The sequence below is a fragment of the Mesocricetus auratus genome, unplaced genomic scaffold, assembly GCF_017639785.1.
Source record: "Mesocricetus auratus isolate SY011 unplaced genomic scaffold, BCM_Maur_2.0 Super-Scaffold_100022, whole genome shotgun sequence".
Taxonomy (NCBI): Eukaryota; Metazoa; Chordata; class Mammalia; order Rodentia; family Cricetidae; genus Mesocricetus; species Mesocricetus auratus.
The window spans coordinates 4,663,545-4,677,468 of record NW_024429203.1 but is presented as its reverse complement, the minus strand read 5'-3'; the positions used below and the strand labels follow the sequence as shown (position 1 = coordinate 4,677,468).

At 37.2% G+C, this 13,924-nt stretch overlaps 1 protein-coding gene across 2 annotated transcripts in view; it reads left to right on the top strand.

Moving 5' to 3' along the window:
• The window catches only part of Dpy19l2 (dpy-19 like 2), a 101,566-nt gene that overhangs the window by 72,414 nt on the left and 15,228 nt on the right, over nucleotides 1–13,924 (top strand). For both annotated transcript variants that reach the window (XM_040730177.1, XM_005078507.4), the window contains one exon: nucleotides 12,885–12,909. In XM_040730177.1, coding sequence (XP_040586111.1) covers nucleotides 12,885–12,909 — 25 coding nt within the window. The remainder of the gene's footprint in view (nucleotides 1–12,884; nucleotides 12,910–13,924) is intronic.

The following is a 13,924-nucleotide window of genomic DNA, read 5'->3' as shown; positions in this document are numbered from 1 at the left end:
TTATTTCTATTTTATTAACCAAATGCAACTCAGTCCTGTCATTGGGAACATTGCCTAGCCACAAGAGATGGCCAATTCAGATTCTGTATCCTCCATTACTAGGATTTCTTACTGGAATCACCTTCAGAGATTCCAGGAAGTTTCCACTGTACAAGGTTTCTACACAAACTAAAGGCACCTCAATTCCATTTGTCTCTTGCCCATGTCAGAGGAGCAGCAGGTGGCAAATGACTTCAGGGGATCATCCCATCAGAAAGATAAACTCTGATGGGTGAATCTTGGATGTGTAAGGCCCAGAGAGCCTCAGCTCCAGAATGCCCCTTACTACTGCTGTGTCTTTGTACGTTTGCCACTGCCATTTTTCTCAGGTATCTGGCATGATGTGAATGGGTGTGAGAAGATCCCCAGTGCCATTAATGTGGTGAGATTATCTTAAGGAAATATCCCATTCTATTGGGCAGTTTTACTCATGAATTATTATGAAGATGATTTCTTCCTAAGCTGTACTATTTCACTGAAGCAATGATTTTATACACTAATAATGTTAGTTTAATTAGGATTTTGATGATTGAGGGTATTTAATAAATATAGTAAGGGAAGCAGAACCACCAAAGACCTGGGGATTGCGCACTGAGTATCCCATCCCGATGGGATTCAGCCCGCCCAGAGACTGCCAATACCATAGTCCCTTTCTGCACACCCAGGGTTAGATCGGCCTGGGCCTGTTTACAGCCCGCCTTCTGGTGATCTGCGCACAACTAGCCAAGGCAAGGGTACTGTGCACTGCAGCTCCCACCCTGGCAGGAGTCAGCCCGCCCAGAGATTGCCAGCATCCAAGTCCCATTCTCCACCAATGGGACAGGTGAGGTAAGTGTGTGACTGTTTCCAGCCTGCCTTCTGGTGCCCTGAGCAGAACCAGCGAAGACCTGGGGACTACATTCTGTGGATCCTAGCCTGAAAGAGTCCAGCCCACCCAAAGATTGCCTAGGATCTCCTCCATTCATGCAAGTGGAAAGCCACCAGAGTATTGGACCTACTCACACCCATCGGAAAGGAACAGTGGTCATCTACCCACCAGGAGAGGAAGAGACTCCTTCTGTGCCCACTGGAAGAAATGGTGAGGAGACAATGTTAAAACACACCCAGCAACAGAAAAACCAGTATGACACCGCAAGAGTCGAGATTCTATACCTGCAAGACCTGAACAGCCCAATGCAGATGAAGCAGAAGAGAAAGACCTCAAAAACAAACTCATGAAAATGATAGAGGCCCTCAAAGAGGATTTGAGAAAATCCCTTAAAGAAATGGAAGAAAAAACAAACCAAAAAATTCAACAAATGCAATAAATAGAGGAAAAGACAAAGCAAAAAAATGCAAGAACAATCCAAACAGTGCAAAGGTTGAAAGCTAAAATAGACACAATAAAAAAACACAGTCTGAAGGAATAGAAAAACTGAGCAAATGGTCAGGTACTACAAATGCAAGCACAACAAAAAGAATACAAGAGATAGAAGAAAGAACATCAGGTGTTGAAGATACACTAGGGGAAATAGATTCATCAACCAAAGAAAATCTTAAGTCCAACAAATCCCTAACACGAAATATCCAGGAAATATGGACACTGTGAAAAGACCAAAGCTAAGAATAATAGGTATAGAAGAAGGAGAAGAAACCCACCTCAAAGGGGCAGAAAACATATTCAACAAAATCATAGAAGAAAACTTTCCCAACCTAAAGAAAGACATGCCAAAAAAGGTGCAAGAAGCTTACAGAACACCAAATAGAGTGGACAAAAAAATCCCCTTGCCACATAATAATCAAGACTCCAAACATACAAAATAAAGAAAGAATATTAAGAATAGCTAAGGAAAAAGGTCAAATAACATACAAATGCAAACCTATCAGAATCATACCTAATTTCTCCATGGAAACTCTGAAAGCCAGAAGGTCCTTGAGAGATATTCTATCAACACTAAGAGACATGGATGCCAGCCCAAACTGCTATACCCAGCAAAGCTTTCAATCACTATAGATGGAGAAAACAAGATATTCCATTGCAAAACCAGTTTAAAACAATACATATCCACTAATCCAGCCCTACAGATAGTTCTGGAAGGAAAATACCAACCCAAAGAAGTTAACTACAAACAGAAAAACATAGGCAATAGATAATCCCATTTTATAAACAACCAAAAGAAAAAAAGGGTGAAAGTCCACACACAATTCCACTGCCAACAACTTCAAAACAAACAAAAATAAGCAATCAATGGTCATTAATATCCCTCAATATTAATGACCTTAATTCGCCCATAAAAAGACACAGGCTAACAGAATGGATTCAGAGACAGAATCCACCCTTCTGCTGTATACAAGAAACACATCTCAACTTCAAAAACAGATGGTACCTCAGAGGTAAGGGTTGGGAAAAGATCTTCCCATCAAATGGACCCAAGAAACAAGGCATTCACGTTCATAAAAGAAACATTACTAAAATTCAAATCATACATAAGACCTCACACACTTACAGTTGGAGACTTCAGCACCCCACTCTCACCACTAGACAGGACCACCAGACAGAAATTTAACAAAAAAAGCAAAGGAACTAATAGGGTTATGACCCAATTGGGTTTAACAGACATCTATAGAACATTCCATCCAAACACAAAGGAATATACCTTCTTCTCAGCTCCACATGGAAACTTCTCAACAACCAACAATATACTCGGCAACATATCCAACCTCAGCAGGTACAAAAAATTGTAATGATTCCATGTACCTTATCAGACCACCATGCATTAAGTTAGAATTCAACAACAACACAAATTGCAGAAACCCTACAAACTCATGGAAATTGAATAATGCAAAATTGCACCATTCCTGGGTCAAAAGAGAAATTAAAGACTTCCTAGAATTCAATGAGAATGAAGACACAACATACCCAAACTTATGGGACACTTTGAAAGCAGTGCTAAGAGGAAAGTTCTTAGCACTAAGTGCCCACATGAAGAAAATGGAGAATAGTCACACTAGAGAATTAGCAGCTCAGATGAAAGACCTAAAACACAAAGAAGGAAACTCACCCTGGAAGAGTCGATGCCAGGAAATAATCAAATTGAGGGCTGAAATCAATAAAGTATAAACTAGGAAACAATATAAAGAATCAATGTAACAAAGAGTTGGTTCTTTGATAAAATCAACAAGATAGACAAACCTTTGTCCAAACTTACCAAACAGCAGAGTGTGAACATCCAGGTTAACAAAACCAGAAACGAAAAGGGGGACATAACAATGGACACTGAGGAAATCCAGAGAATCATCAGATCATACTTTGAAAACCTGTACTCCACAAAATTGGAAAATTTAAAGGAAATGGACAATTTTCTGGATAGTTATCACTTGCCAAGATTAAATCAAGAACAGATAACGAATTTAAATAGAGCTATAAACCCTATGGAAATAGGGACAGTCATCAAAAGTCTCCCAACCAAAAAAGGCCAGGTCCAGATGGCCTCAATGCAGAATTCTACCAGAAATTCAAAGTAAAGCTTATATCAATTATCTTCAATGTTTTCCACACAATAGAAGCAGAAGGGTCTTTGCCAAACTCTCTTTATGAGGCTTTAATAACCTTGATACCCAAGTCACACAAAGACACAACTAAGAAAGAGAACTTCAGACCAATACCCCTCATGAACATTGATGCAGAAATACTCAATAAAATGCTGGAAAATCGGATCCAAGAACACATCATAAAACACATCATCCACCATGATCAAGTAGGCTTCCTTCCAGGGATGTAAGGATGGTTCAACATACGGAAATCCATCAATGTAATCCACCATATAAACAAGCTGAGAAACAAAAACCACATGATCATCTCACTAGATGCTGAAAAAGTCTTTGGCAAAATCCAACACCCTTTCATGATAAATGTCTTAGAGAGATCCGGAATAAAACTTATATAAACATAATAAAAGCTATATACAGCAAACCAACAGCCAACATCAAACTAAATGGACAGAAGCTCAATGCAATTACTCTAAAATCAGGAATAAGACATGACTGTCCACTCTCTCCACACCTTTTCAATATTGTCCTTGAAGTTCTAGCTAGAACAATAAGACAACAAATGGAGATCAAGGGGATACAAATTGGAAAGGAAGAAGTAAAACTTTCACTATTTGCAGATGATATGGTAGTTTACATAAGTGACCCAAAAACCTCTACCAGGGAACTCCTACAGTTGATAAATACCTTCAGCAAAGTGGCAAGATACAAGACCAACTCAATAAAATCTGTAGCCCTACTATATACAGATGATAAAAGGCTGAGAAAGAAATCAGAGAAACATCACCCTTTACAATTGCCACAAACAACATAAAGTACCTTGGAGTAATGGTAACCAAACAAGTGAAAGACCTGTATCACAAGAACTTTGAGTCTTTAAAGAAATAAATTAAAGAAGACACCAGAAAATGGAAAGGTCTCACATACCCTTGGATAGGTAGGATCAGCATAGTAAAAATGGCAATCTTACTGAAAGCAATCTACAGATTTAATGCAATCCCCATTAAAATTCCAGCATAATTCTTCACAGACTGTGAAAGAACAATTTTCAACTTTATATGGAAAAACAAAAGGCTCAGGATAGCCAAAACAACCCTGTTCAGCAACACAACATCTGGAGGCATCACCATCCCTGACTTCAAGGTGTATTACAGGGCTATAGTCTTGAAAACAGATTGGTATTGGCACAAAAAGAGACAGATAGACCAATGGAATTGAATTGAACACCCCGACATTAATCCATACATGTATGAACACCTGGTCTTTGACAAAGAAGCTGGCTGCTTTGGTTTTCTGGTCTTCATCTTGAACCCCAAAATCTGTTTTTTTGTTTTTTTATTATTCATGCTACAGGTCAGTGATTTTTCTGTTGCAGACTCTCTGCAGCATACTCCACAGACATTTGGAGCCCAAATGCTGCAGGATTTAGCCACTTTGACATGTTCCAACATGCAGGGACCTGGCAGTTTGGCTTCTGTTAGGTAGGTTGTGGGCTTTCCCCTGGGCCATCTGGACCCCCTTCTCTGGCTGCTGTTGAACAGATAACTGCCTTAAAATATACTCAGGCTTCTACTGTTCAGTACATCAGTAGGCAGAGTCACACTTCACTGTCAGAGGCAGTTTTTTAAAGACAAATGTGAATTCTTTAAGGGAGGAATTAGTTAAAAGAGAGGTTTTTGCCCACAATAATAAATGGGAAACACTATTACAATGGGGAGAGTGAGGTCTCTCTATGATTACCTGATGGGTGATTTAAAATTGGAACAAGTAAATGAAGGAATAATCAACTTAACCAGGACTAATATGCTGTTAATTATCAGTTTTGATAATCTTTGATTTTGAGTTGATAATTTTTGATTTATCTCTAAAAAAAGAAGTTTGTTGATATGAGTGCCAAGATATAGGCCTTAGAAAAATGTATTGAAGCAGATCATAGACATATTAAAATCTACACAGAGGAATTTAATGGAGAACCAAGTTCAGCATTGCATTATAAGGTTAAAGAGGAACAATCTAAGGTTTTAAGAAAACCAACCTTGATATATCCAGTAACCTTACGGGAAGTGACAGATGATAGAGGTTTTGTAAGAGCTAATTGGATGCCTGTGACAATATTAGATTTAGGAGAATTCAAGGAAGCAGTGGTTTCATATGGCATGCATTCAACATTTGTGAAGCAGATGTTAAACTCATGATCAGTTTGTAATAGAATTTTCCCTAAAAACTGGAAAGAGTTGGTTAACGTTGTCTTAGAGCATGGTTTAGAATTACATTGGAGTACCTGGTTCAGAGAAGAGGCTAAGGCTATTGAACAATGGGGTAAAGTTAGACAGATGAAAATCTCCCAAGATCAAGTTCTTGGAGAAGGAGATTATGCTACTATAGAAAGGCATTCTCTATATGATAACCACACCCTTGACTTAATGCCATGTAGTTTTGAATGCTAGAGTCAGAATTGGAGAAGTAGGAAAGAAAATTGAATCATTTATAAAAGTTATACAGGACCCAAAGGAAGCCTTCCTGGATTTCTTACAAAGACTGACTTCAGCAATAAGTAGTGATGTCAGATTCAGAAGCTAGAAAAAAGTAATTGAAACTCTGGCTTTTAAAAATGCAAGTTTTCACAGCAGAAGAATAATTAGACCCTTAAAGGCAAGGTCAGCACCTTTGGAGGCGTGGATTTGAGATACAAGTAATATTGAATCTCATGACCATGACGGTGTATGGATAGGAGAGGGTATCTCAAGAGATTTGGGAAAAAAAATCTCAATGTAAAATGTTTTAATTGTGGCAGACAAAGTCCCCTTAAAAGGCATTATAAAAGGGGTATTCCTAGAAACAATACTTTTTATAAACATAATCCAAACAGAACACCCATCCCTTCTGGATTATGCAGAAATTGTGGAAAAGGCAGACATTTGACTAATGATTGTTGATTTAAAAAGAGTCATTCAAGCCGGGCGTTGGTGGCGCACGCCTTTAATCCCAGCACTCGGGAGGCAGAGGCAGGCGGATCTCTGTGAGTTCGAGACCAGCCTGGACTACCAAGCGAGTTCCAGGACAGCCTCCAAAGCCACAGAGAAACCCTGTCTCGAAAAACCACAAAAAAAGAGTCATTCAAGGAAATAGTTTTCCATCAGGAAACTCTTTGAGGGGCCTTTTACACGCCCCTGTGCCAAATTTGGCTCAGTCCTTTCCTGTAACTGTGGAAACTCCTACCCAGAGCAACTAAGGAACCTAATGCCTATTATAAGAAACCATACTGCTCTTGATGATAGAAGAGACATAAAATAGAGAACAAAAAATTCAGGAAAACCCACAAAACGAGTATGTTGGCCAACTTCTATAAATGAGAAGAGACCAAAATTAAAAGTATGAATGACTATGTTATTGAATGTGTGGTAGACACAAGTGTGGAAGTAAAACTTATTTCACTGGAATCCTGGCATCAAAATTGGCCTCTTCATGAGTTAAATGTTCAACTTCTAGAAATTGGAAGTTAATCTCAGGTAAAACAGAGTGCCAGATGGGTTGAATGTATAGGTCCAGAAGGACAAAGAAGAAAATTAAAGCACTATCTTACTAATATTGCAATGAATTTGTGGGGACGTGATTTGTTACAGCAATGGAATACTCAGATAAACATTCACCCAATCCTTGAAATGAACCATAAATTAACATATGTCTTTGGAAAAAATATAAGAAGGTATCATAAAGAACTATCTCTGAGCATTCAGGTTGTACAAGAACAGGGCTCAACAGCTGCATATCTTCAAAAGACATTAACATTCCTACTTTTCAAATGTTTGACAGACAAACCTGTGTGGTTTGCACAATGGCCTTTGACAACAGAGAAATTTCAGGCTTTAGAAGAGCTGGTACAGGAGCAACTAAATGCTCAGCATATTGAGGAATCAACCAACCACTGGAATTCTCCTGTATTTGTTGGTTAAACATAAATCTGAAAAATGGACAGTGGAAACAGATCTAAGAGCTGCTAATAAGGTGATTCAGCCAATGGGCTTTCTACAGTCTGGAATTCCTTTGCCTTCTCTAATGCCTAAAGGATGACCTCTTATAGCTATTTATTTAAAAGATTGTTTCTTCACTATACCTCTACAAGAAAAAGACAGAGAAAATTTTGTCTTCACATGCCTACTTATAATAATTTTCAGCCTGCTAAGAGATATCAATGGAAGGTTCTCCAATTCCATTGGCACAGCCCTACCCTGTGCCAATATTTTGTATGGTAACCATTGGAAATAACAGGTGAGCAGTTTCTTCAATCTATAGTTTATGATTACCTGGATAATAGTTTGCTATCTTATTCAAATGTAGATACTTTAGAAAGAAAGTTTCAAGGAGCAAAGAAAATTTTGCCTTTTTAGGGATTACAAATTTCTCATGAAAAAATACAAAGAAGAGATTCTCTTAGTTATTTAGGGTATGAAATAGGTTTACAAAAAGTAGACCCTAAATGGTGCAAATTAGAATAGATCGATTACAGACTCTTAAGTTTCAAAGATTACTAGGAGACATTTCCCATCTAAAACACATTATTGGGATAAAATATGATTATCTGATTAATTTAAACAACGCATTAGATGGTGAAAAGGGCTTAAATAGTCAAAGGAAATTAACAGCAGAAGCTGAGAGAGAATGGCTTTGGTGACAGAGAAATTACGGATTGCACATGTGGATCATGTGGAACCAGAGCTTAACTGCATTCTAGTCATTAGCCTCTGAGCATTCCCCTACGGGAATTGTAATGCAGAGGGAAGATATTATCTTAGAATGGTTCTTTTTAACCACAGAAACTGAGGAAAAATGTAAAGACTTATGTGGAAGATATCTCTGCATTGATTCTACAAGGAAAATTGAGACTTTGTCAACTAGCAAGAATAGATCCAGCAGAAATTATAGTATCTTTTACTAATGATGAAACTGACAAATTATGGATAGAAAGTGAACCCTAGCAAAGAGCTTATAGCAATTTTTGGGAGAGATTCACAACAATTATCTCCCAAACAAGAGAATTCAACTTATAAAGAGAACTAACTGGATCCTTCCTTGCATTTTAAGGGAGACACCAATAATGGGAGCCCCTGAATTCTATACTGATGCAGATAAATCAGGAAAGTCAGGATACAAATCAGAAAATTTAAGTAGAGTAGAACTAAGTCCTTAATAGTTCTGTCTAAAAGTTATAATATACTATTCTCATGATGTTGATGGATCATACAAAACCTCTCAACATAGTTACTGAGTAACAATATGCAAAAAGAGATGTTTTGCATATTAAAACCACTGAATTTGTATCAGTTGATTCAGAATTAACTTTATTATTTACTCAGTTACAAGACATATTCAGGAATAGGAATCATCTCATATATATAAAACATGCATCCACTTCTAAATGGATCTGCCAGGCCCTCTAGCACTAGGTAATGATGAAATTGATCAACTACTGACAGCAAATGTGCTAAAGGCCTCAGAAATACATTAAAAACCACCATACCAACAGGAAAGTTTGGAAAAAATACTTCCATCACATGGCAACAATTCAAGGAAATTCTAAGGAAATGTTCTACTTGTTCTTTATACAACCAAACTCCACTCCCTGCAGGAATTAACCCAAAGGGTACTCAAAGGGATGAAAATTTGGAAAATTAAAATTAAAATGTGTACACTACATCATTGATAACTATTCAGGTTTTCATTGGGCAACTGCTTTGAGTTTGGAAAAGGTTGATTTGGTAATCACACATTTGATCGAAGTTATGCCCATGTGTATACCTGTACAAATAAAGACAAACAATGCTTAAGCATGTCTCTAAGAAAGTGAAACAGTTTTTTTCTTATTGCAATATAAAGCATATTATAGGTATACCACACAATCCTACAGTTATAGAAAGATCAAATTGAATTCTGAAGGATACGCTAAATAAACAAAAAGAGTAAAGACCCCCAGAAATAGATTGCACAATGCTTTATTAACTTTAAATTTTCTTAATGCTAATGAGAAAGGAACAAACGCTGCAGGAAGATATTGGATAATAGAAAAAACTATGGAATTAAATCAACCAGTATACTTCAAAGATGTGTTGATCTCTGTGAGTCCAAGACCACCCTAGGCTGCACAAGAGTGAATCAGTCTAAAAGAGTTACAGAGCTCATGCCTTTAATCCCAGCACTAGAGATGTATATGAGAAAGAAGCAAAGGGTCTCAAGAGAGATGTAGTTTCCAGTCACATTGAAGACAAGATCTTCATTGCATCCTAGCAGAAATAAGAGTTACTGGCTGGTACTCTGGCTTTCTGATCTTTATCTTGAACCGCAACATCTGTCTCTGGGTTTTCATTATATTTTGCCTTCAGTTTTACAAGGTCCCATTTATTATTGATCTCAGTGCCTGCACTATTGGTGTTCTGTTCAGAAAATTGTTTTCTGTGCCAATGGATTCAAGGCCATTACCCAATTTCTCTTTTATTATTTTTAGTGTATTTGGTTTTATGTTAAGGTCTTTGATTCACTTGGACTTGAGTTTTGTGCAGGGTGATAAATATGAATCTATTTTCTTCTACATGCAGACATCCAGTTTGGCGAACACCATTTATTAAAGGTGCTGTCTTCTTTTCAGTGTGTATCTCTGGATGTATTTCAGGTGTTCATAGATGTGCATTTATATCTGAGTCTTCAAATTGATTCCATTGATAGTGTCTGTTTCTATGGCACTACCATGTGGTTTTTATTACTATAGTTTTGTAGTACAACTTAAAATCAGGCACGGTGATACCTCCAGCAGTTATTTTATTGTTTTAAGATTGTTTTAGCTATCCTATTTTTTTCATATGAAGTTGAGTAGTGTCATTTCATAATCTGTAAAGAATTGTGTTGGAATTTTGATAGGGGTTACTTTGAATCTGTAGATTGCTTTGGTAAGGTGGCCATTTTAGTATGTTAATCCTGATCCGTGAGCATAGATTGGTCTTCTGATATCTTCTTCAAAGACTTGAAGTTTTTGTAATACAAGTCTTTCATTTGCTTGGTTAGAGTTACACCAAGATATTTTATATTATTTTAAGGCTATTGTAAAGGGTATTAATTCTCTGGTTTCTTTCTCAGCCCATTTATCGTTTGTATATAGGATAACTATTGTTTTTTTTTTTTAGTTAATCTTGTATCCAGCCACTTTACTGAAGATGTTTTTCAGCTGTAGTTCCTTGGTAGGATTTTGTTGTCATTTATGTTTACTATCATATCATCTGCAAAAAAGCTATATTTGATTTCTTCCTTTCCAATTTGCATTCTCTTGTTCTCTTTCAGTTGTCTTATTACTCTAGGTAGAACTTCAAGTACTTTATTGAATAAATATGGAGAGAGTGAACAACCTTTTCTTGTTACCAATTTTAGTGGAATTTATTTGAGTTTTCCTCCTTTTAATTTGATGTTGGTTATATCTGAATACTGCCTTTATTATTTTAGGTATGTCCCTGTATCCCTAATCTATCCAGTACTTTTATCATGAAAGGGTGTTGAATTTTGTAAAGGCCTTTTCTATATCTAATGAAACCATCATGTGTTTTTTTTTCTTTCAGTTTGTTTATATGGTGGATCACCTTTCATATGTTGAACCATCCCTACATTTCTGGGATGAAGCCCAGATCATGGTGGATGTTCTTTTTGATGTATTCTTGGATTCAGTTTGCAAGTATTTTTGCATCTATGTTCATAAGGGAAATTGGTCTGTAATTCTCTTTCTTTGTCGAGTTGTTTTGGTATTAGGGTAACCGTGGCTTCATAAAATGAATTTGTCAATGTTCTTTCTGTTTCTATTTTGTGGAAAATTTTGAGGAGTACTGGTGTTAACTCTTCTTTTAAAGTCTGGTAGAATTCTGCACTAAAATTGTCTGGCAGGTTTTGCTCATTTATCTCCACAATTCCTTTTCGTGTTACTTGTATTTTGTTTGTTCACATAATAAGTCGGCTACTAGTTTTATTCATACCAGTTGGGTGATCCTTAGTGAGTATAATAATTACATAGTATCCAGGTTCTTTGCTACCTGCAGGATTCTGTTGTGGTTAGAAGAGTTCGGGTCCTGGGATGCCTCCATTCCCTGGCTACATAGGTGGGAAAAAGCTACAGGGGATCAGAGTAATTTGATTCCTCTTCCACCTTCCAGCAGACATTCTGTGACCACATTAAGACTATACACTTGTGAATTCCCTCTAATCACATTCTAACTACTTTCTCCTAGAATGTCCCTTCCTATAAGGTCATTTGTAAAGCACAGTCTTTCCTGTAGAGGAATAGGACCGATATTTTCATACTTGTATCAGATTACTATAAATTCTACAAACATAAAAATTATTTCTTTGTGGGCTGCACAGAGACAGCTGACCTGAACAAGGATGAGCTCATGGGCCCCAGACTGATGGCTAAGAGGCCAGCATGGAACTGACCCAGACCCCCTGAATGTGGGTGTCAGTGAGGAGGCCTCAGCAATCTATGTGTCCTGGGGTAGTAGATCAGTATTTATCCCTGGCATCTGAATAGACTTAGGGAGCCCATTCCATATGAAGGGATGCTTTCTCAGCCTAGACACATGGGAGGGCCTAGACCCTGCCCCAGATGATATGACAGACTTTGGAGATCCCCCGTGGAGGCCATCACTCTCCTTGTGGAGGGGAGGGGGAGGGCCTGGAGGGTTGGGGAGGTTGATAGGGGGCCAGGGAGGAGGGGAGGGAGAGGGAGCTGGGATTAACTTGTGAAGCAAGTTTGTTTCTAATCTAACTAAAAAAGAAAAAAAGTATTTCTTTACTAGTCACAGTGCAGTATTAAGAACACCATAATGTTTCTGTTGATATTCAGTAAATTTGGAGTGCTTTTCAAGAAGTAAAGTATTTATATGCATTATCTACCAAGTTATATATATAAAATTTTTATGTTGTTTATAACTGTGAAAAATTGAAACAACTCAAAAGTCCAAAAGCAATTATTGAAAGCACTGTATTTATAATTTATAGCTTAAATATTTAAACAGAAGTATCTCATTCCAGATGTAGTCTCCAGGGATCAGTTGGAGATATTCTAACTTAATAAAAAATCAGCCTTTTCATATACCATGTGTAGAATTATCATAAATTATACCTCTAAAAGTCTGTAATTTTATTAGCATACATAATATTTTAAATTTTGTACTTTACATAGTTTAGTAATAATTAAGATCCAAAAACAAAGTAAATGATTTTATTCCTATGTGATGATGTTGTAATGACATTCAGTAAATAGATCATTTTTCTTTTTTTTTTTCCAGAAAACAGCTCCTTGACAATGGTGAGGTAAAAGCTCTCATTCTTGGTAGTCTTATATATTAAATCCTATTTGAAGGACAGTTCACAGAGTTGTAGCCTTCCTGCTGATGCACATCAGTGCCGCTTCAATTTGGGGCAGTGGTAATCATTTCATGTGGGCCTTCTTTTTCAGTCCGATCTCACCATTGACTAGCCATAGGAATGGAAAACCAACTCATAAAATGCAGAAAATTACCAGAAGTAATCTATTACCTTTGTGTGTGTGTGTTTCTATATTACCCTCCTTACACTCTATAGTAAAGATACATAGGTTTTTATTTTATTTATTCATTTATTTTACAGAATATTATTCTGTGTATATATAAGTTTGTATTATGTTAGGGTGGCTCCCTGGAGTCAGTACAAGACACTCCTAGGCACCAAATTCTCAGAATGAAGATCTATTATCCCGGAAGGCTGAGTAGGGGTGAGGTCTACCTCTGGATCCAGCAGAGGTAGCAGCAGCAGCAACAGCAAGTATTTTTTGCTGGGGTAGTTTTAAGGAGAAAAGAGGGGAGTCTATGCTAGGGTGAGTGAATAAGTATTGATTGGATATGTAGGCAATGAATTTTGATTGTTGGTCCTTGGCATTTTATCTTAGGAATGAGGCAGTGGCCAAATAAGGAAATGTACCTCGGTGGCTATCTTGAGGATGTAATCTCTCAGTTTAGTAGAGCGAGAAGGGTAAAAGGCAAAGTCTTTCAACACCTCGTTTGTCATGTTCAGATGCTCAGATCTGTTAGAGAGCCCTTCATGTACCCTAAAACCTTTTGCATTCCATTAAATACTATTTTAATGATATTTTCATGGCCATGCATCTGTTATTTGTTCTTCTATATTGGTCACAAGGTTTGTTACCTATTGGGGCTGATAAAATATCCTCCAGTGTGTTTTGATCATTCCCTCAGTAAAGTCCTAGAAAGAATCGTATAAGTCAAAGTAATTGACCATTCTTTAGGATCTTGATAGTTTGTAATTACCAAAATTGGATGTTATACTATTT